The 22,647-nt window shown below is 45.4% G+C and overlaps 2 protein-coding genes across 3 annotated transcripts in view; both read left to right on the top strand.

Moving 5' to 3' along the window:
* The first annotated feature begins 135 nt into the window (after positions 1–135).
* Positions 136–10,067, top strand: colgalt1a (collagen beta(1-O)galactosyltransferase 1a). Its single transcript, XM_056287456.1, has 12 exons — positions 136–571; positions 3,399–3,509; positions 3,623–3,740; positions 4,468–4,602; positions 4,723–4,927; positions 5,077–5,196; positions 5,388–5,464; positions 5,593–5,699; positions 6,658–6,790; positions 7,453–7,580; positions 7,691–7,897; positions 8,067–10,067. Exons 1-12 carry the CDS (start codon positions 348–350, stop codon positions 8,332–8,334), a joined length of 1,833 nt encoding a protein of 610 aa, XP_056143431.1. The 5' UTR covers positions 136–347; the 3' UTR covers positions 8,335–10,067.
* A 328-nt stretch (positions 10,068–10,395) lies between these two features.
* Positions 10,396–22,647, top strand: part of gmip (GEM interacting protein) — a 28,479-nt gene continuing 16,227 nt past the window's right edge. Inside the window, exons 1-5 of one of the 2 annotated variants that reach the window (XM_056287838.1) lie at positions 10,396–10,502; positions 15,711–15,854; positions 18,251–18,341; positions 19,488–19,584; positions 19,783–19,846. In XM_056287838.1, coding sequence (XP_056143813.1) covers positions 10,406–10,502; positions 15,711–15,854; positions 18,251–18,341; positions 19,488–19,584; positions 19,783–19,846 — 493 coding nt within the window. In that variant the 5' untranslated portion in view covers positions 10,396–10,405. Of the gene's footprint in view, positions 10,503–15,710; positions 15,855–16,234; positions 16,467–18,250; positions 18,342–19,487; positions 19,585–19,782; positions 19,847–22,647 lie in introns of those variants that run through there. The other variant, XM_056287839.1, reaches the window with a different exon arrangement.

Genomic DNA, 22,647 nt, shown 5'->3' with positions numbered 1-22,647 from the left:
ACGCTGAGGAAATATCAAAATAAGAAGATGGCGTTCGCCTCTTGTGAGAGTTTATTTATTTATTTATTTTTCAAACTAGTGAGTTCTGCAGAAACTTCGGGAGACGGCCCGTCCCCTTTAAAGCGCCCGGCGGAACATCCTCCCCTTTAAAGCGCAACTTCGCAGCGTTGTCAACGAGTACGAGTGCGCGCGACGTCCGGGACGGCGGGTGATGGTCTCGTACGCCGAGAAGGAGGCAAGCCGCGCGCGTTGACCTTATAGCACCGCGGGGGTCGTACACACTTCTCACCTATCCTCCCTATTCTGTGTCGGCGGGTCGTCGTCGTTGTTTTCTTCCCTTTTCTGCAATGCGCCGGTTCGCCTCCCTCCTGTCCGCCTCACTGAGCCTGACGCTGCTGTGCTGCACAACGACGCGGGGCTATTTCGCGGAGGAGCGGTGGAGTCCGGAGTCGGCGCTGCTCGCCCCGCGGGTCCTGCTCGCCGTCATCTGCCGCAACGCCGAGCACTCGCTGCCGCACTTCCTGGGGACCGTCGAGCGGCTGAACTACCCCAGAGACCGCATGGCAGTATGGTAGGTCGTGATCCGGGGACGTCGGAAACCGGAGCTTGAGAAAGTAACGGTAACATCGCCGCTTGTAGGGGTTTTTTTCCCCCCAACTATTGCCAAAAAAGAGGAGGGGGGGGACTCCGTCGGGTTCTTGGCGATGTGATAAACTGGTAATGTGGCGTTTATTGGTGCGCGGCCCATTCTGGGGGATTAAAATAAAAAGGGGGTGTACCCGCAGTGACGGCAACGACAAGTTTCGACAAACTGCACGTGTGGGTTTAGTTATCCATATCCCAGGTGGGGTGAAAGCGGAGTCGGACACGCCCTGTTTTGTTTGGAGAATAAAATAAAATGGGACGATGGAAGTTGAAAGCGGTGGGCAGCACGGCTGCAGGGCAGGGCAGAGGGCTCGCCCCGAGTAGCCATGTGCACATCATCTGTATACGTGGAGGGGACGGGGGAGGACGATACAACGCCTCCTTACGTGTGCGGCTAGCGTGTTAGCCTGCCTGCAGGATTTGCAGGATTCGTGCCGTTCCCTGCCAGCGGTCCTCATAGCCTCCGTTTGTTTATATTCGTCATTGTCACCTCATCTCTCTTAGCCCCGCGATGTTCGGCGCGTTGGCCCTTCTTTGTGGTCTTTTTAAGTTGAGGGAAAAACTTTTGAGAGTCGGGCAGTGCGGATCTGCGTTCTGGGGCATGCTCGCTGCAGGGGAATAAATGGTGGGGGGGACGTTATTCACGTTGACACCGTGAAATTCCTGTTCATTCTGTCGAAGGCTTTATTTAAGGGCAGCACATAAATGAATAAAGACTTGAGCTTTGCCGTGGGCAGGTCTGCAATACTAGGCCACACAGATTATGGAAAGAATACGGTCATTGTATGGAGCGAGAATTTCTTTTTTTTTCTTTTTTCTTTCCCCTAACATACATTTTTGTGCTGCTGGCTGTTCTCCAAGATTGGATATCCCTGTAACCCCCCCTCGCTCTTTCTAAATATATCTCCCCGGGGCATTTGTGGAAAAACGGTGAGGAAGTGAAGATGGGTGTTTTAGACTATGTAAACATCTATCTGCCACGAGTAAGCCGAGGTAGAGAAAGTTTTAAGGGAGGGGTATCTCACTTGACAGCCAAGAGACAAGCTCCAACAGCCCACCCTGTAGCTGCCCCGAGCAGTCTGCCTGCAACGGCTTCAGTCCATGGAGGCTGTGTTTGTGTGAGCGTGGTCTCACACACGCTGTGGTTGGAAGAAGGCAGTAAGCATTGGATCTGATTTGTTGACTGCTCCTTCATGTATGTTGTAAAAAATGATACACATGTGTGAGGTGAGGACAGTCTTGTTTGGGTTTCTTCTGTAAACACGACGCCGACGATTCAGCTGCATCCTGCAAAATGCAAACAGCTGTTGAGAACACACTATCCACTGTATTTCCTAGTATAATGTCATAATCGCAGACTCGGTGCTGGACCCGGCGTCATGGAAGACCACTTAAGTGAGTATTAAGTAAGTAGGCCCCCGCCTACTTTCCATTGGAACAGCAGTAGACGAGAAGACTGTGCTAAATCGCATTTCAGAGCACAACCTCGTGTCCACTGTATAGACAGTAAAAGTTTTAATGTGCATTTTCTCTTTATAAAACCTACGCTTGTACATTTTTTCACTCGCTGCAGTGTTTTCAAAGTGATTACTGTACAGCAAAGAGCCTCTGTTTTCAAATACCTTTGCTTTTGTAAATCTGTCATGTTGCCTCTCATATCCATAGATATTATCATTCTTTATGCTTTTTGTTGTCTTGTCATACTATCTCCTACACATGCATCTAAAATTTACAGTTGACAAATTGATCCTTGGACATGACAATTTTTTATTTTGTGCCATATCTGACTCTAAAGTGAGCAATACTTTGAGTCAGATTCCTGGTAGTTGAAAACTTGCTCAATAAAACAAAATCTTATCTGAAAGGCGGAAGAGTTGTTTGAGTTGTGCAGTAGGCGGAAGGCACTGCGTGATCCACAGTTTGCGGATATTTGGGATCGAACAACAGTCATGGGGGAAAAGATGGTTTTAGCAAGGAGATGCAGTGTTCTTACACATCCCTGTGACATCAACACAGAGTACCTGTCTTGGCTGCTTGCCCTCTGTAGCAGCTGCAAACTCTCCTGCCTCAGCATGGATAGTGTCTGCAATGGAGCTGGTTTTATAGGCCAGCTGTGCACTGAAAGGCCTGAGAAAGAAAGGCCCCAGACATTGTCGTGTTGTAACATGATTCCTCGCCTCTTCTGCATATAGAGAGCCAGGCCATTGGAATGACTCGGGGCTCAACATGTGGCTTGATTATAACCTCTGTAGAACAAGATCAAATATGCAAGCTGGCAATTTAGGATTCACGCATTGCATGCATGCATGCATGGCTCAAGTCTGTTCCCCTTATTTTTCTGTTTTCAGCAAGCATATATCCAGCAGTTTCACTTCTCTAATGTCATTATCCCATCTCTTGCATGCTTATTGCAGGAAATACTCGATGTCCTGTCTTACCCTATGCCTTTGTGAAACTGTGTGAACCAGATTTTCAAAGTGTCAGTGTTAAAAGGCTGGATCTCTGTTCGGCACTCCTGTCACTGCCCACAGCAGCTGACAATACACTCACAAAAAGCTAACATTAGCTGATTGTTATTTGATCAGTGGTATAATCTTTCAACTCTCGTCCTGACTTGAATCGGGTCTGGCACTAGTGCTACAGTCAAGCTTTTTTTACCCACCAATGAGTCTAAGTCTGTAGTTAATGTTCCACCATTTTGGTGTCTGGTACAGTGACTTTTAATAAATGAAGTTGTGTTTGAATATTGACAGGGTTGCGACTGATCACAATGAGGATAACACAACCGCCGTACTGCTGGAGTGGCTCACCAAGGTCCAGAACCTCTACCACTATGTTGAGTGGAGGCCACAAGAAAAGCCCAGGTCAGTGACTTCCTAGTTTTACACAGGAAATGACGTTTTGACAGTAGGCTTGTTCCCGAAAAAGAAAATTGAGCATGAACTCTCCATGTTCTTGTCCAAATTTCTTCTTACAGAGAGTATGAGGACGAGGATGGTCCGAAGCACTGGTCAAACCTCCGTTATGCATATGTGATGAAGCTACGGCAGGCAGCGCTGGAGTCAGCCCGCGAGATGTGGGCCGACTACTTCCTGGTGTGTTTCAATGGCTACCCCTCACACGGAGGAGGAAGGAGAACACAAAAAGCATTTACATTGCTAGCGTGAGGTGGAAACCCCTGTCCAGAACATCTCATTTTACAAGGGAAAAAAGCAGTATAAGCAAACAGTAGAATAAGCTTAATTTCCTAGTTTGCATGCACAACAAGCCGCCAATGTCAAGAAGTGCAAAGGTCACAATGAGAAATATCTTTTCAGCACCAGGGAGGATGTTGGAAAGATACTCGGGAATCTCTGTCTCTCTTTTTTAAAGTTTTGACTGTTTCTTACGCAGAAACAAATCTTGACTGCACATGACTCTTTTTCTCTCCTTGCTATAGAACACAGAGGCTCCTTGCTCAGTTCTATTTGTATTCTCTGTCCTGGCCAATATTGTCTAGGCTCAGCAGGGTATAATTTCGGTGGGCTGAGTACATCCAGAGCTGAGATAATTGTGCTCTAGAAATTATGCTGCTATGTTTGGAAATGCTGACAGCCTTCTCACTTGAAAACAAATTTTGGTCGCCAGATCATAAAAAGATGGTCTCGTCAACTTATAGAATTTCACCGCAATTCTCTGTTCCACATAAAAATGTACGACCGTTATCATTTGTACTATAAATATAAATTATAGATAAATATAAACTAAATCCATTTATAATGCCAATTGATGTCAGTACACACTAGTTTTCTACTCACACACTATTTCTTTTGTTGGTTCCAGCTGGTGGACTGTGATAACCTCCTCATTAATCCCGATGTGCTGTGGAAGCTAATAAGCCAGAATAAAACAATCGTGGCTCCAATGCTTGAGTCGCGCGCTGCCTATTCCAACTTCTGGTGCGGCATGACCTCCCAGGTATGGTGTGCTCGGGGGTTTGTGTGTTTGTGTAAGTAAAGCATTTATGGAAAAAGCTCAGCGACTTTATGAGTTCTCCCAAATCCTCGCTAAACTGTAAATTAACTTCTGCTTTTTCAGGGCTACTATAGACGCACCCCTGCCTACATACCCATAAGAAAGCAAATCCGAAAGGGCTGTTTTGCAGTACCCATGGTTCACTCCACGTTCTTGATAGACCTCAGGAAAGAGGCATCTCGGCAGTTGGCCTTTCACCCCCCTCACCCAGACTACAGCTGGCCTTTCGATGACATCATTGTTTTTGCCTTCTCTGCTCGCATGGCAGGTATTGTATAACACAGTACTGAAATCCTCCGTCCAGAAAACTGTGGCTGAGATGGTCATAAGGTCTATTTATGCTGGCTTTCAACATGTGCCTATGTTCACTATAAGGTGTTACTACAAACTAAGAAAATATCTTTTCTCTTTCTGCAGATGTGCAAATGTTTGTGTGCAACCAAGAGACCTACGGTTATTTCCCTGTCCCACTACGAACCCACAATACTTTGAAGGATGAAGCCGATAGCTTCTTGCATTCATTGTTGGAAGTCAACGGTGAGTAGCATGTGTTCAGGCTGTGGGCTTGAAGCTCAAAGTTCAACTCCTGTTTTCACTGCTAGTCAGTCTCTAATGAAACCTTAAAACCCTCACTCTGCTTACTCCTGCTTTAACCGGTGTCAGCTTTCAGCACAGAATTCTGTTCGTCTCTCTTACCATTTCTGCATCCATCTTCCCTCACTGTGTAGTGCGAAACCCCCCAGTGATGCCCTCCAAATACATACCTGCCCCTAGCAAACAGCCAGACAAATTGGGCTTTGACGAGGTGAGTAACGAGAGTGTCTGAAGATGGCAGCTGCAAAAATGGTCCTTTGCCCATCTCTGTGCCAAATGCACTCCTCTCCTGTTAATAAAATTATACTGCATTTAATGGCCCTTGTGGTTGCCTCGCAGGTTTTCATGATAAACCTGCAGAGACGGACTGACCGCCGAGAACGTATGCTGAGGACACTGTATGAGCAGGAGATCGCTTGTAAGGTCATTGCAGCTGTAGATGGAAAGTGAGTTCATATTTATTGCTTTTTTTTTTTTGCAAAAGAAGCGGTGGCACAGTGGTTAGCGCGGTCGCCTCACAGCAAGAAGGTCCTGGGTTTGAGCCCTGGGGTAGTCCAACCTTGGTGGGTCATCCCGGGTCGTCCTCTGTGTGGAGTTTGCATGTTCTCCCTGTGTCTGCGTGGGTTTCCTCCGGGGGCTCTGGTTTCCTCCCACAGTCCAAAGACATGTAAGCCAGGTGAATCCGCCATACTAAATTGTCCCTAGGTATGAATGTGTGTGTGAGTGTGTGTGTGTGTGTGTGTGCCCTGTGATGGCCTGGTGGCCTGTCCAGGGTGTCTCCCCGCCTGCCGCCCAATGACTGCTGGAATAGGCTCCAGCATCCCTGCGACCCTGAGAGCAGGATAAGCGGTTCAGATAATGGATGGATGGGTGGATGGATGGATGCAAAAGAAGCTGGCACACTCATTTATTTGTTCATAATTACATATCTGCCTCTGTCTCATTGCCCATTTTTCCTCCCACATTCCTTCTCTTTTTGTCTGGGCCAATGTGCTGTGGTTAGCACTGCTGCCTCACAGCAAGAAAGTCCTGGGTTCGGACCCCAGGCCGTCCCAGGTCTGGGGTCCCCGCCCTGTGTGGAGTTTGCATGTTCATCCCATGTCTGCATGGGTTTCCGCTGGGTGCTGCGGTTTTCTCCCACCATCAAAAAGACACGCATGTCAGGGTTACGCATGTCAGGGTTACGCATGTCAGGGTTAATACTCCTGTCTGTGCCCCTGGCGAGGGCAATGGATAGAAGAACTAGAGTTGGTCCCCGGGCACTGCACTGTGGCTACCCACTGCAGCTGCCCACTGCTCCAATACAATAGGATGGGTTAAATACAGAGGATGTATGTCATTGTATGCTTGCTTACAATGACAAATAAATTGTCTTTCTTTCTCTTTCTTCTTAATCTTTTCCAGAGCAATGAACATAAGTGAGATTCAAAACATGGGAATCCATATGCTCCCAGGCTACAGCGACCCTTACCATGGCCGCCCACTGACCAAAGGGGAGCTGGGATGCTTCCTCTCCCACTACAATATCTGGAAAGAGGTTATCCACAGGCCTTAGACACTCAGTGAATAATAAAATGTATTAGATAGTCAGTGAGCGAGACATATGTTTGCCTCAAGAGTCAGACTAATCTTGGTCATCAATCTAGTTTATCTTTCATGTAGGCTGGGTCTGGCCCCCCTCTCAGTTGGAACAAGCGGATGTTTTAATCAGAGCTTTGGAGATTGGTCCTAGGTGTTTAAATAAGCAGCTGAGATGCACTGGAGCAGAAATGTAAACAGCAATGGTGGCGGTGGTGAATGATTGAGTTAATTGTGTAGAAGAAGCCATATAGATAACAAGTCTTATGACACAGGCTCAGTTTGCAACATGCAAGTGTGTGTCAGCTGTTATCATGTTTGTAAGATTTATGACTTTGCCTCTGCTGCCATTGCGGTCCACATTTTCCCTGAATTTCCTGTCAATTACCCAGCCCTATCAGACCAGTCCCCAGAGCTGTTATTGGACCATTCATTTTTTAGACAGGGCAGCCTTTTTTTCTTTAATTTTTTTTTTTAGCTGGCTGAAAGCGAATGTTCTCAATAGGAGGAGGACCAGAACCCATCTCCTACATAGATCGATGTGGTCTACTCTCAAAATGGGTCTGGCTATTGAAGCTAGGTGTATCAGTGAGGCGCTGACTAACCTGTCTCTGGCCCTAGGTTGTAAAGCGGGGTCTTCACACTTCGCTGGTGATTGAAGACGATCTGCGCTTTGAGATCTTTTTCAAGCGTCGCTTGAAGAACCTCATGAGTGAGGTGGAGAGCGAGGGGCTGGACTGGGACCTCATGTAAGTGTCTATGCATGCCTCCAAGAGGTCCCCTTACCTTTACCTTAATCACCCCAGGTATGTGAATGCATTAATACCACCCACCCCACCTTCTCCTCTCTTTCTTGCAGTTATATCGGACGAAAGAGAATGCAGATAGATCACCCGGAGAAAGCTGTGCCTAATATTCACAATTTAGTGGAAGCAGACTACTCATATTGGACCCTTGGCTATATGATATCATTGCAAGGGGCCAAGAAGCTTTTGAGAGCAGAGCCACTTAAGAAAATTTTGCCAGTTGATGAATTTCTACCCATCATGTACGATAAACATCCAGTGTAAGTAAATGTATTTTTGCCTCCAGCTTTTAAAGTGAGCAAATATTGAACGAATATTTATGTTCCGTTATATTTGTCTTCTTGCTTTGTTCGGATTTTTTTTAATTTTTATTTATTTTATTTTTTTGGACATTTTTCCCCATGACATTTTTTCCCTATCTTCTGACAGCTCTGACTACATGGAACAGTTTGAGAGTCGGGACTTGAAGGCGTTTTCAGCAGAGCCTCTTTTGGTGTACCCAAGCCACTATACAGGTGATCCAGGCTACATCAGCGACACAGAGACCTCCACTGTATGGGACAATGAGAAGGTCCGCACAGACTGGGACAGAGCCCGCTCGGGCAAGACCAAGGAGCAAGCCGAGATCAGCACAGAGGCCCAGAACTCAGATGTGCTCCAGTCTCCATTGGACAGCACTGCACGGGACGAGCTATGAGAGGAGCTGGGTGGGAATCTGATGATACTTCGGAGGAATGTAGGGCATACCGCCTCACCTCTCAAGCAATCTCTTTGTTAATCAGCAATCTTTCATGAGACTGGATCTAGCCTCTTTCTCATTCAGAGCTGTTTCAAAAAAGGGCCTGTCCAAATCCCAGTTTTGGAGACTGATTCCTATACTTAGATTATGATACCACCAAGCAAAATTGTAAGCAATGGTCATAAATCTTACGAAGCAGATTAGTTTCCATGGCAACAGCCAGCACACGCTTGCATGTTGCGCAAAGTGCCTGTGTCGTGTGACTTGGTCTATGATATTTCTTCCTCAACACATGTAAACTTTGCCCCATGCCACTGCCAGTTATTTACAGATCTGCCGTGTTGGGTCTTTACTACACATCTCCCTTAGATCGGTCTTCAAAGCTATGATTGGCGCATCCACCTTTATGCCCCGCCCGCCCTTCTAGAAAAACACTCCAAATGCAATGCAGGCTAGAACCAATCTTCATGAAAGAAATATGGATTGACTTTGTAAGATTGGTCTGGCTCACAAGGCTAACGCCACGTTAGGTTTTGAATTATTGTTTATCTTTTTGAGTTTCCAGTTTTTTACCATCGCAGAGTTGATAATCTTTTTTCTTTTTGGGAGGTTTAATTTATCCATTTGGATGACAAGTCAAAAAGTCAAAGCTACTTATGTGTTCTTTTTTTTTTGTCAGATTTTAGATTTACCTTCATGAAGGCACTAGACTTGCCATTTGGCATTTGCAGTACCCAACCTCTGTCTGTCATACAGAACATACTCTGCACAAGTGGCTTATGTCATTCAGACTGTTACATTTCTGTAGCTTCATTTGGAGATTTGCATTCCATTGTCATGATTTGCCGGTCTTCTGCAAACTATGCAGTCATGTTGTTTTTATGCAGTTCTTTTAGAAAACTAGGTTTGCATCTTATAAATGTATCAGCGCCTTTTGTGAAAATGCAAGAGGATAGAAATGTGCATGTTTTTGCTTTTACTTATTTTTTTACTTTTTATTTTCTTTTTACACATGGACATGTCTATCGTTAATGAACCCATTACCAAGTGCATGAGATGGCCGGGGAGCTGCCTTACAAAAGTAATTACAGAACTCCATTTTTGGACTTGTGTCAGCGCCTATTTGTTGATTTACAGCACCTTCTGTATATAGCGGCACAGTGCCTGATTTTAGATTTCCTTTGTACCAGTTTTGGTTAGTTTTCAGCCTGACGCCTCTAACCAGTTGCTGAGGTTATAGGCGAGACTAACCATCGGGGAAAAAAAGGCCTCACACTTTATGGTTTGGGTGGCCTATGATTATAAATGGTAATCAAGTTACCACAAAAGAAACCCCATGACACCACATTCAGACTCCGTCGGCCTCTCCTCTGTCTTTTTACAAGTCAGTTACATCTGAATTCAAACGTTTTGGGTGTGCACAAGTAGATGAAAGACCTCAGCAACGGAAAAAAAAGATGCCTGAATCATTGTGTAAATCTGTTAATTTATTATTATTTTCCACATTTTTGTCGTAGACGGACACGTTAGACCACCCCGAGGTTCATTAGAGGAGGGTGATGAGGTCTGTGTCTTAACGGCTAGATGTCACACACACACTCATTAGAGGAGGGTGATGAGGTCTGTGTCTTAACAGCTAGATGTCACACACATACACACACACACAGCTGTGATGAACTGTGCCTCCAAACCGAAAGAATAAAATATTTTGTTAAAAAGTTAAAGCGATTGTGTTTTGATACACGTGTTTAATGTTACTTTGATTTTGCTGCCACAACTGCGTGGCTATAGTAGCACAGGACACGCGACTACTCGCAACGTGACGATATGAGGAGGCGCCAGTATAACACATTGCGACATTGGAATGCTGCTAAACTGGAGTAAATCAAGAGACATGGACAAAAGGCACAAGAAAAGTCTGCCATTGCGCATGGAGTGGCCCCGGCGTTATATCGGCAGACGTTTTGATTTGACAGTTTTTACCGATATACAACAATAACTGAACACCTGCGGTCGGACCCTAGTTTACATGATGGAGCGTTACGATTTGCCGTGGATAGTCTCTCAGCTTCGCTCGGTGGCCGCCAGTCTGAGACAACTCAGGTTACTTCTAGAGGAATGCTGCGGTAAGCTCCGTGTACTAAGTGGTAACGGTTCCCCCCCTCCCCCCGTTATGACATTTTGCCAATTTATCATAGGTTGCTGAATTGTTTACTCATTTTCACTCCGTGTGGATCATGTCGAACAGACTGGTGAAGGGGGGGGGGGGTCGGGTTAAAATTTGCATTACCCCACTGATTCCACAGGGCGTCGCTGTTTTTACGCCGACGTGGAAGTTCGTTTAGCGCCTCAGCCAACCCCAACGGACACTGTTCCTCTAACCATAGGCGCATGGGCAACGCAGCACGCGGAGCAAACGCATCCCCCATTATTCAGTTAGGGGGGACCAAGGTTATTCTACCCCACTTTTTGTCTTTTTAAAAATAAACTTACCGTACACACGTCACACAATTGTAACCGGTTATTTTCTTGCCCGGTGCGGGATTCGATAGGGAGTGTATTGCACCACAAGGCGACATCACTAACCGCTCGGCGAAAGGGTCAGACCCGTTAGCTAGGGGCTAATGTGTCTTATTAGTAGTTTACACAATCAAGCAGGCTATATCAATGGTAGTTACTATTTTCAGCAACTGACAAAAACAAGTCATAAAAAAATCGTAAAATTTTTGGACCAACCCTTTGAGTTGGTTCAGTCGACCCCGTCCTTTATCGCTTGCCACAGCTGCTTTGGCTGTCAATCAAACTGCCAATCCGCACCCCCGGGGGTCTGGCCGTTTACAAAGGTGAGGAACATGCCACTTAGCTTAACTGCGATCATTGACTGAAAATAGAACATGGGAAAAGACAGGCTAGCGTATATTGAACGAACCTGCTTTCCCCGCGGACTCCAGCCAAACTTTAAATTAGTTAAAAAGTAGGGTTGTACCGTCGCATAAATGCCGAACCGTTTTGCGAGTGAGTCAACGTTAGCTAGCCTCGCCAGCCCGCCCACCTAGCGTTAGCTCGCCGGTCGGGCAGGATTCGGCTGGGGGGGGAATGGGGATATACGCGGAGAAGCCGAATCAAAGTGGGCTTTTTTAAGTGCACTGTGGCTATTACAGGGCTGCCATTTGCCATCTGACTCCCACGCCACACGTCCTTTCTCTCAGCAGTGAAAAACAAATTTATAACTGACAGCGTCGCGGAACGAAAAGAGGGCACTGACTAGTGCACGGACAGACAAGACAGCAGCACGGGTTGGTTTTCACAGCACCCTCAATCTAACTAATCTAGACCGGCGCACGTGGCTCTTTCTTGACTCAATCCAAGAGGTTGGGTGGTGTAGAAATGCAGGAAATTTGTTTTAAATTACAATTTCTTTCAGACACCCCCCCCGTCAATTATGTATTTTTCCAAGTTTGCTCGCCTATTTAACAGGTGCCCATGCTGTTATCCACAACTAGAGTATACTTAACATTGCTCCTGATCATTTTCCAAAGCATTTTTTTCCCATTCGGATTGTTGAAGAAGGGGCAGTGCAGTGGTTGGTGCAGTCGCCTCACATCAAGAAGGTCCTGGGTTTGAGCCCCGGGCTAGTCCAATCTTGGGGGTCGTCCTCAGTGTGGAGTCTGCGTGGGTTTCCTCCGGATACTCCGGTTTCTTCCCACACTACAAGGAAATTTAGGTCAGGTGAAACAACCGTACTAAATTGTCCCTAGTTGAGTGTGCGTGTGTGTGCGTGTGTTGGCCCTGTGATGGACTAGTGGCCTGTCTAGGGTGTCTCCCCGCCTGCTGCCCAGTGAATGCTGGGATAGGCTCCAGCATCCCCGTGACCCTGCGTAAGGATAAGCGGTTTGGATAATGAATTGATGTTGAAGAAGGACAGGATAAGAAACGAGTATATTAGAGGGACAGCTCAGGTTGGACGGTTTGGAGTCAAAGCAAGAGAGGTAAGATTGAGATGGTTTGGACATGTGTAGAGGAGACATGCTGGGTATTGGGAGAAGGACGCTGAAGATGGAGCTGCCACGCAAGAGGAAAAGAGGAAGGCCAAAGAGGAGGTTTATGGATGTGGTGAGGGAGGACATGCAGGTGGTTGGCATGACAGAAGATGAAGGGGACAGGAAGCAATAGAAATGGATGATCCACTGTGGTGACCCCTAACAGGAGCAGCCGAAAGGAAGAGAAGATATTTTATTATATTATATTTATGTTACCCGATTTCCCTATTTCTTTTACAACATTCAGGGGATGCTCAAAAGGGCCTCTTCAGTCTGAAGAGGTCACTTGACCGAAAAAGATCCTCTTCAGTCTGAAGAGGTCACTTGACCGGATAGGCTTTTTTTAGTTTTTGAGGAACATATAAAACAATTGCGTCAATATTGTTTAAAGTGTGGCTCCTTGATTGTCAAGGAAGATATGAAGAGGCTGCAAAATGAAGGATCACAGTTGACACTAGAGCTCACATGCTCACGGCTGTAGCTACAGATGGCAGACTCAGCCTGCTCTAAGTGGGACCAAATGGGCAGGAAACCTGCTTTTGGCAGCATCAGTTTTCTACCGTGGCATCAATTTTGCTAAATTTGAACGGTTCTGTAGTAACACAAACCGTAAAACAATAAGTGAAGACACATACACAACACTGGGGAAGAAGTTTGTGTTTCATGTTAATGAAAAAACGTGACCCAAAGAGCAGAGTGCAGTGTTAACTACCATGAAATCACGAAAAGCTGAAGTTGTGCTTTGTGGAGATGGCTGGTGTGACTCTCCATGCCACTCAGCCAAATACTGCATGTACACCTTTTTAGATGTGCAGAGTCAAAAGGTTGTCGACTTAAAGGTAATTGGCTGCACCCAAGTTTTGAGCTTTAATGCCATGGAAATCAAAGGTTTTAAGGAAGCTCTTTAAACCATAGAAGAAAATGGAGTGAAGGTCTCTACCATCTCCATTGACAGACATCTGTTAATTGTTAAAGAAATGAGGGTCTGTAATCCAGCAAAAACATCAATTTGATCCCTGGTATTTGGCAAAAAGAGTGTCAAAATAACTAGCCAGGGGCGTCTGGGTAGCGTGGTGGTCTATTCCGTTGCTTACCAACATGGGGATCTCCGGTTCGAATCCCCGTGTTACCTCCGGCTTGGTCGGGCATCCCTACAGACACAATTGGCCGTGTGTGCGGGTGGGAAGCCTGATGCGGTTATGTTTCCTGGTCGTTGCACTAGCGCCTCCTCTGGTCAGTTGGGGCACCTGTTCGAGGGGGAACTGGGGGGAATAGCGTTATCCTCCCTGGCGAAACTCCTCACTGTCAGGTGAAAAGAAGTGGCTGGCGACTCCACATGTATCGGAGGAGGCATGTGGTAGTCTGCAGCCCTCCCCGGACTGGCAGAGGGGGAAGCAGCGACCGGGACGGCTCGGAAGAGTGGGGTAATTGGTCAGATACAATTGGGGAGAAAAAAGGGGGGGAAATCCAGAAAAAAACAAAACAAAAAACAAACAAGCTATTGCAGCTAAGAGGAGGGAATATGAAGGCCTGGGAGGGTGGATTCCATCCATTATAAATCATTTGTGGTGGAGTACACAGACCTGTGAGGGTGACGCCGAGGTTTTGAGAGAGAGGTTGGTATCAATAACACACCATGGTACCAACCAACACGACTGGCCAGGGAACAGGCGCTATCACCGATGTGCTCATGAACCTTTGATGACACAAGCCAAAGAAGTAAGCTTTGGTTAAGGCCAGGATGTGAAGCCCACAAAGCACTCGTGAAGACTGAAAGACAAGCGGCTTTGGAAACCTGGATCATCTGGCGAAGTGCATCCACACAACACTAGAGGTATATGTTCAAGTCTTACAAAACCGGGGGGAATGACGTGATCCTCCCACGCGCTACATCCCCCTAGCGAAACGCCTCACTGTCAGGTGAAAAGAAGCAGCTGGTGACTCCACATGTATCGTAGGAGGCATGTGGTACTACAATTGTCCTAATACAAGTTTAAAAAAAATGCAGCCAGGGAGGGGGGTAAAATTTGAGTTTTTTTTTTTAACCTACAATGGCCCTAATACGCCATTGTAGATACCTTTAGCTATTATGAAATGCATTTTATCCTATGTAAAATAGGATATTAAATGTTTAGAATAAATGTAGAGAACTTAACGGTGAACATGGGCTGATGTTTTGACTTGCCTATTGGTGACCTGGTTCTGATTTAGTAGGCCAGAACTCTCCCGGTCGTGGAGGCCGACGAGGGCAGCCCATACAACACCTGTGCTGAGGCTAACTGCCTCAGAGATCTCATACGCTGTGATGTGAGGGATACCTGTAAATACACACAAACCCGTAAGCATCTTGTTTGTGCGTTTCACTGTATCTTCTCATAATGTGTAAAGCCTACGATGGCGGTGGTTGCTAATAGCTGAAATTTTTGATACTGGAATACGTTTTACAATCCAACAATAGTTTGATTCATACTTAAACTGCAGCCTTAAACTGCTGCTGATAGAATACGGAGCTCTTTACAACAAACACTTCCTCTCGGTTGGCATAGACAAGCAGTTGCTGCACAGACACCATCGAGTTTGCCCGCTTTGACCGCTTCTGCGGCTGATGTTCATGTTGCCATGAAGAAGTCGTGGACGTTTGAATTCCGTTCGTAAAACGTTTTTATTTTTCCGTAGCTTTAAAGGCACCTTAATGGTCGCTGTAATAACAGAGTTCCCATCTCGAGCAAGTTTCAAGTCTCTGCAAGTTGAGTTAATAAGCTGCTGAAATGAATGGAAACTAATGGCCACTCTGAAAGTATGAAAACCCATTAAAGAAAAAAAATCCAAAAACACCATGGTATGCTTTGGAAAGCAGTTGGGAGTAGTACACAAAGTAGTAAGCTGGTATAAATAGTAGCATACAAAGTAGCAAGCTAGTACAAAAAGGAGTAGTATAGAAAGTATTTGTGATTTGTAGCAAATTGGCTAAAACATGCAAAAATATTGGCCTTTTAGTCCTGCTTGATTATAGGTTTCTGGTGTTACTTCAATCACTTGAATCAATTTTCATTTTTATTAATTTTTTTTATTTTTGTTGTTGTTTCTTCCTTTTATCCCACAATAAAATAAAGGGAGCCATTACCTTCATTTTGGCCTGTCTTCCCCCACCTTTTAATCAGTGCACGCTGCACTGCGTTTTAAAGGTGTGGTTGGTCAAATGACTTGAGGTCACTGGTCCTCAGATGATCTCCCATCACTCCTTATTTGACACAGTTTTCCATAGCACTAAAGTTTGTCTTTTGTCCTTATCAGAGGCAGGTGGTCCCTCTCAGCTCCAGGTCTCTCTGGGGATGCAGGCCTTACAGGACACCCTGAAGACCCTGACTGAACGATACCCTGCCTTTGGTGGACCCTCTGTCAGCCATGCTCTTTCAGCGCTCAACACCTCTCTTTCAGGTTAGTTTCTGCCAAAGCCACCCCACTGACCTAAATTAAAAAAAGCAGCACATCTGAACTATTACATAAAGTTCTGCTCCATTTCATTGAGCAAATGAATCCTCTGGTTGCGTTAACATTCTTGTCTTCCCAAAAACTTACAGAATTTGAATTAATGCTGGCCAAATTATATGTACTTTGCATACACTGACGACAGTCAGGTCACACAATTTTTTTTTTGTTCCGTGACATGGCAGCATAAACACTGTGACACCTTCTCAGCGTCTCTGGTATGGTGCAGTAGGTGTGGTCTAGAGAGACGGCAAGACAGACTTCCTCTTTTCATGGTGGAGAAAACAAGATTGGCCAACCTCAACCCCCATTAGAGGAAGATCATTTGAGAACACGAAGGGGTAGTTAGCCAGAAAATTGCATGCTACAAATTTACCATTCCTGGGTGCCTCTAAGGCTGTGTACTTTATCTGCCTTCCACATAGCGTTCAGTTATGTGTAAGGTGTGAGTGACCGCCGGACAGGTGACTAGACTGTGGTATTGGTAGGGAACTTGGCGGCGTACCTCTTGTGTGGAAATGGAAGACGTTCAAGCACCAGACGCTTCCTCAAAAGCTACAGGTGAGCCTCAAAATAAAGGGGAGAAGAATTGGGATTAAAAATTGAAGAAATGCAACGTTTTCACGCAGGCCATGCTGCCCATCATTTTGTATGCCTGTTTTGAATATTTTTAGAGTATTTTTCACTGATATGTACCTTTTTTTTTTCTTTCTTATTTTTTGAACAAGCTTGGTTCCCAACTCGGTGAACTGCCTCTCTTTTCTTCTGATTTACTGATAGGGCTCTGCCGCTACTTTTACATCCATATTGGGTGTGTGTGTGTGTTTGTGTGTGTGTCATGTAGGCTGTTTGTGGTTCTGTGACACATCCACCTAGTCAGCACAGGATCAGTGAACTTCCTGAACTCTCCCTCCATTTTGACATGTTCAGCGGTTATATGCCTTCTTCTGTGTGTCACTTCTGTATTCACATTTACAGAACATGGCTGTCTTTAAACATTATGGGAAGCTGAGAACAGAGGACCAACAAAAAAAAAAAAAAGAAAAGTCATCCACTGTGGTGGTGTTGGCATGGGAGGTACTTATGGAGGAGAAATACCAACGATCTGGCACATACTTTTGTATTTCTACTTCGGAAACCAATATTAAGCTGTGTATTTATGTCACGTTGCCAACACTGAGTGGAACCTTTTTCCTGCAATGTGGTTGACTTTTCATGTGATGTGACTTTAATCCATGAATTTTACTAATCTAAATGAGATTGCATCACAGCCAGTGGAAAGGAGGCTCATTATGACTGGCGGTGAACTGGTGAAGAATTTGGTTTTCTCGTTCTTTGTATGACTGGACTGTTTTTCGAGACGTAGTGTTGCTCATGTCTCGGCTCTCACCATACACAACCTCACTGGAACATTTCTGATGTGAAAAACAAGGCTTGTCTTAGTTAAATGCAAGCAGGATGTGGTTGACCTAAATGAAGGCAGCTTCTTGCAGAGTAAAAAAGACATTACATTTTCTCACTGCTTACACCTGCTGGAAATCAGCCATCGTTAAAACATTTTGCATTCTCTGAAATGGGGTGGAGAATTTTCAAAATGTGCCACAGTTTCTTATTGTCCCCTAGCTTACGTCTTTTGTTGGTCAGTGTTCGTATATTTTTCAACATGGAAATGCGACATATCACGATATGCGTGAAACTAAATGGACCAACTCCAGTTCGTCTTGCCATGCCTCGATCAGGGGCACAGACAGGACTATTATCCCTAACGTGTGTCTTTTCGATGGTGGGGGAAACCGGAGCAAACCCACCGCAGACACGGGGAGTACATGCAAACTCCACACAGAGGATGACCTGGGATGACCCCAAGGTTGGACAACCCCAGGGTTCGAACCCAGGACCTTCTTGATGTGAGGCTACAGCGCTAACCACTTGCACCACCGTGCCGCCCAAATAAAAAGATTTCCGCAGTTTGAATATGATAAAACTGTTGTAATGGTATATTTCTCTACAAGACAGTGAGAAGTCATCCATGTTTACAGCTAATATTGTTGTCACAGCCACCTGCACTGTCCAAACTGTGTAAAACATCACACAGATTCTTTTACAGGGTCTGAGGGCCAAAGCAGAACCTGTTTATAGAAAGAGAACTTGTATATGCTGAGAAAACGTCAGCATGTGTTTCCGCGTGTGTTTGTGTGTCTGTTTTGCGTTGGCGAGGGGATTTCACTGAAAGGCCCTAAGCAATTTTTACAAGGATCATTTTTGTGTGCAGTATGGCATAAAAATTTGAAAACTAACTCCTACCGTCTCTGGCCATTCATAAACTGTGACTCTTCTCTCTGCAGATGTAACAGATGTCCCACAAAAGTCTGAGACCAAGCGCTACAGTGAAATCTTCCGAGACTTTGATAACCTCGAACTATCCTTGGTCTATTTGTAAGTCCCATGTGTTGTCATGTATCACACCAAACTCTTGTTTCTCCACCAGTTCAGATGAGCCTAGAGTGCCATTCAATAGATACAATTATGCTGTGAGATCTAGGTTAAAGTTACCTTATTTCCAGGTGCTTATTGGAGTCCCTTCACTATAGACCCCCACCCAAAATTCCTGTAGGCAGAAATCGTTGTCAATCAAATGTCAAAAGCCGTCAATGCCAGCTGAATAAGATATGTGTTATTCCAAGAGATGCTTCTTTCAAGACAAGGGCAACAAACCTCCTGAACAAAAAAGTATTTGAATCAATACTGTCTGCAGAAACAATATGTTTACACTTGCTGTAAACTTTTATTTTACCTATAAAAAACAATCCTAGGAGCATCCGGATGGCGTGGCGGTCTATTCCGTTACCTACCAACACGGGGATCTCCGGTTCGAATCCCCATGTTACCTTCGTCTTGGTCAGGCGTCCCTACAGACACAATTGCCCATGTCTGCAGGTGGGAGGCCGGGCGTGGGTATGTGTCCTGGTTGCTGCACTAGCACCTCTGGTCGACCGGGACGCCTGTTCGGGGGGGGACTGGGGGGAATAGTGTGATCCTCCCACGCGCTACGTCCTCCTGGTGAAACTCCTCACTGTCAGGTGAAAAGAAGCGACTGACGACTCCACATGTATCGGAGGAGGCATGTGGTAGTCTGCAGCAGCAGCCCTCCCTGAATCGGCAGAGGGGGTGGAAAAGAGATCGGGACGGCTCGGAAGAGTGGGGTAATGGGCCAGATACGTTGAGGAGAAAAGGGGGGGGGGCAACCCTAGATTTATATAAGGGACTTGTATCTCTGAGCTTAACATTATCTTTCCTACACGAGACATATCCTCAAATCAGAATATTACCATAAAATAACAGGGGGCCTCCATAGTGGTGCAATGAAGCAAATGAGCTAAGTAAAAAGACTTCTAAGATTTGGTCCTGAAGTGAAAGTCTTTTTGTGCTGCATGCAATAATTTTCCAACAAGGAGACGCTGTATACTGTAGAACACATCAGTCTGGAAGACATGTACAAGGCAGCATAGCTATTAAGATGTCTTAGAGTACTTCTTAATTACTGTGCATGCATTTATCCCTATTCCATCTTTCTGTTTTTAGAACAACAGAGGAACTGCTGCCAGATTCAGAGTCCCAGTCCCCTTTGGAAACCATCTCCACCGAGACCACAGAAATCACACAGCAGGGCAACATGTCTGTAAGTGTTAAACAGCTGGTTAAAACAGTTTTAAGACATGGATTGTTGTTGTTTTTTTACTTACTTATTGATATTGCTGACTCAGGATAGATAGTGCATTTGTAAGGGGTGCAGTAACATTCATATTTTAACAGTTAGCTTCTTTTTTTTAACCGAACAAACTAGTGCTTATAGTGATGTCTTTTTTTCTCCCTATAGTGTGAAGACACCTTTTCTCCTGAAATAGACTCTCAGCCCATTGAAATTAATGGAAATCCATCAGGTATTTAGGATGTGTGTATCATAATGTGTGTGGGTGTATATGGATGCGTTTTGGTGTGTGTGTGTGTGTGTGTGTTTTGTTTTTGTTTTTGTTTTTGTGCACATGTGTGATGATCATCAAAAGTCACTGCAACAATTTTGAGAATTGTGTTGAGCACTTAACAGTTCTGTCCTTTGGGTAGAATTTGCTTGTAAAAGCTCAAACTTGGGGGTGGTGCAGTGGTTAGCGTGGTCACCTCACAGCAACAAGGTCCTGGGTTCAAGCTTGGGGGAGTCATCTTCTGTGTGGAGTTTGCATGTTCTCCCCGTGTCTGCGTGGATTTCCTCCGGGTGCTCTGGTTTCCTCCCACAGTCCAAAGACATGTAGGTCAGGTGAATCAGCTGTACTAAATTGTCCCTAGGAGTGATTGCGTGTGTGTGTGTGTGTGTGTGTGTGTGTGTGTGTGTGTGTGTGTGTGTGTGTGTGTATGTGTGTGTGGTGTGTGGTGTGTGTGTGTGGGGGGGGGCTGTGATGGCTTGGCGGCCTGTCCAGGGTGTCTCCCTGCCTGCCGCCCAAGGACTGCTGGGATAGGCTCCAGCATCCCTGCGACCCTGAGCAGGATAAGCGGTTTGGATAATGGATGGATGGATGTTTGTGAGAGTATCTGTAGATATGGTTTGAATAGATACCTGTGTGCATTATCTGTGGGTGACTGTACACCAGTCAGCTCAGTTACTATGTCAAGATTTTAAGAGCATGTGCTGTGTGGAGTTGGCATGGTTCTGTCTACAAAAACATGCATGAGTAATTGGAATAAGTAACAGCAATGAATAGCCAGTTCGTTGTCACTGGTTGTGTCTGGCTACCATCTTTCTCTGTCCAATCTATTCATTGTAGACAGCCCTGTCAGCGGTGGATGGTACTTTCTGACATGGGAAGCAGAGTTTTGCGTTTCAGTTATCTAAAAAAGAGTAATCAAATCTATCCTTGGTCTGTTCTAAATCTAGCCACTAATATGCAAATTCTGTCCTTTCTTTTTGCATGAAGTCAGCTAGTGTTGTCTCTTTTCAGACCTAATATTAAACACTTTTGATTTGATCATGACAGTAAGGGGGGCTTTGAGAAATCTTAGGTATCTCAAGCCTATTAAGTCTGGAAACTCCCTGCTGAAACTTCACAAATGTTCTGGAAAATGTTTAAACCAGGATTTCACCCAGCTACCATTAGATGTTTAATTAGTAGTTTACTGAGATTGGGCGGCACAGTTGGCGCAGTGGTTAGTGCGGTCGCCTCACAGCAAGAAGATCCTGGGTTCAAGCCCTGGGGTAGTCCAACCTTGGGGGTCGTCCTGAGTCGTCCTCTGTGTGGAGTTTGCCTGTTCTCCCCGTGTTTGCGTGGGTTTCCTCCAGTGGTTTCCTCCCACAGTCAGAAAGACATGTAGGTCAGGTGAATCGGCCGTACTAAATTGTCCCTAGGTGTGAATGTGTGTGTGTGTGGGCCATGTGAGGCCTGTCCAGGGTGTCTCCCCGCCTGCTACCCACTGACTGCTGGGATAGGCTCCAGCATCCCCGCGACCCTGAGAGCAGGAGAAGCGGTTTGGATAATGGATGGATGGATGGATGGATTTACTGAGATTGTCTTGTCAGTTGAGAAGAAAATGAAACACCTGACAAATTCACTCGCTGGCCTCACCAGTCTAAACTGCAAGGTTATTAGTATTGATTACATATGTTTTAGTCTACTTCTTTCCTGTCTTGGAAAACTAGATAAATGAGTAAAATAGTTTGTTACATCCACCTCATCCACCATGTTCTACGGGTTGTGCTTCCCAGGACAGATTCATGTAACCTACACTGTCTACAGAACATAGACCACATCAGCGTGATGGTGCAAATAACTTGCACTTTTTATTTGCTAACATACTGAATTACACTATGAGTGATCAATAATATTGATGCATTCTCACCAACAAGTGTACAAACATTTCATTGGTACACTTTTTTAGGGGAAGTTGTGTGTTTCCTGTGTGGTAAACCAACCGCCTCCGAGCAACTGTGACTGACATTGAATATGAACCATTTCCAAGGGGCTGCTGCTGATGAGTGAGCAGGAGTTAGAGTCAGTTTGTTCTAGTCGGTATACGCTTCAATTTTTCGTTGTTTTCACGTATTTAGTGACATGGACTAATCGCTCTGCTCCAACCAGATTAGTTGCAGGGGGAGATTAGAGCAAGAGGCAGCTGCCCTTTGTTTATTGCCACAGACACAAGAAGAGGAATAGAGCAGGCAAGAGATAGCAATAGAGAGAGATGAGGAGGGATCCCAGTTAGGGTTGTGTTATATGTTACTACAGTGGAGACTGGAAGAGAAACAGAAAGAATGAGCTTTATAACAGGCCCTAAAATAACTGTGAGCTAACAATTATATATTGCATTGACCTGGGCCAAATACATTGACCCAGTCTGACCTAGTGCATGGTAGCTATTAGGGATTGTAGACAAGTAGAGATGAAGAAACAGCCCAAGTCAGATGCAGAAAAGAGCCCCAAAAATATCCCCTTACAGAAGGATGCCCTCAAAGCTGGCCTCAAATCAAACCCTACCTCAATTGATTGAGTTGGTGGCAGGGGTCAAAGGGATAAAAGGTCAATCACGCACTCAGTGTGTGGCCTGTGTCATAAGCTTGTTCTGGGGTTGATCTGGTGATGAGTACGGTTACACACTTCATGCCGCGGGGCCACGTGAGCGTGCAAACCATGCAATCTATTGTCAATGTTATGTGCGCCAAATGCGTACATGCCCTCTGAACTCTTTTCCCCAGCCA

Source organism: Lampris incognitus, chromosome 10 (genome assembly GCF_029633865.1).
Source record: "Lampris incognitus isolate fLamInc1 chromosome 10, fLamInc1.hap2, whole genome shotgun sequence".
Lineage (NCBI taxonomy): Eukaryota > Metazoa > Chordata > Actinopteri > Lampriformes > Lampridae > Lampris > Lampris incognitus.
This window is presented reverse-complemented; position numbering and strand designations above follow the sequence as displayed.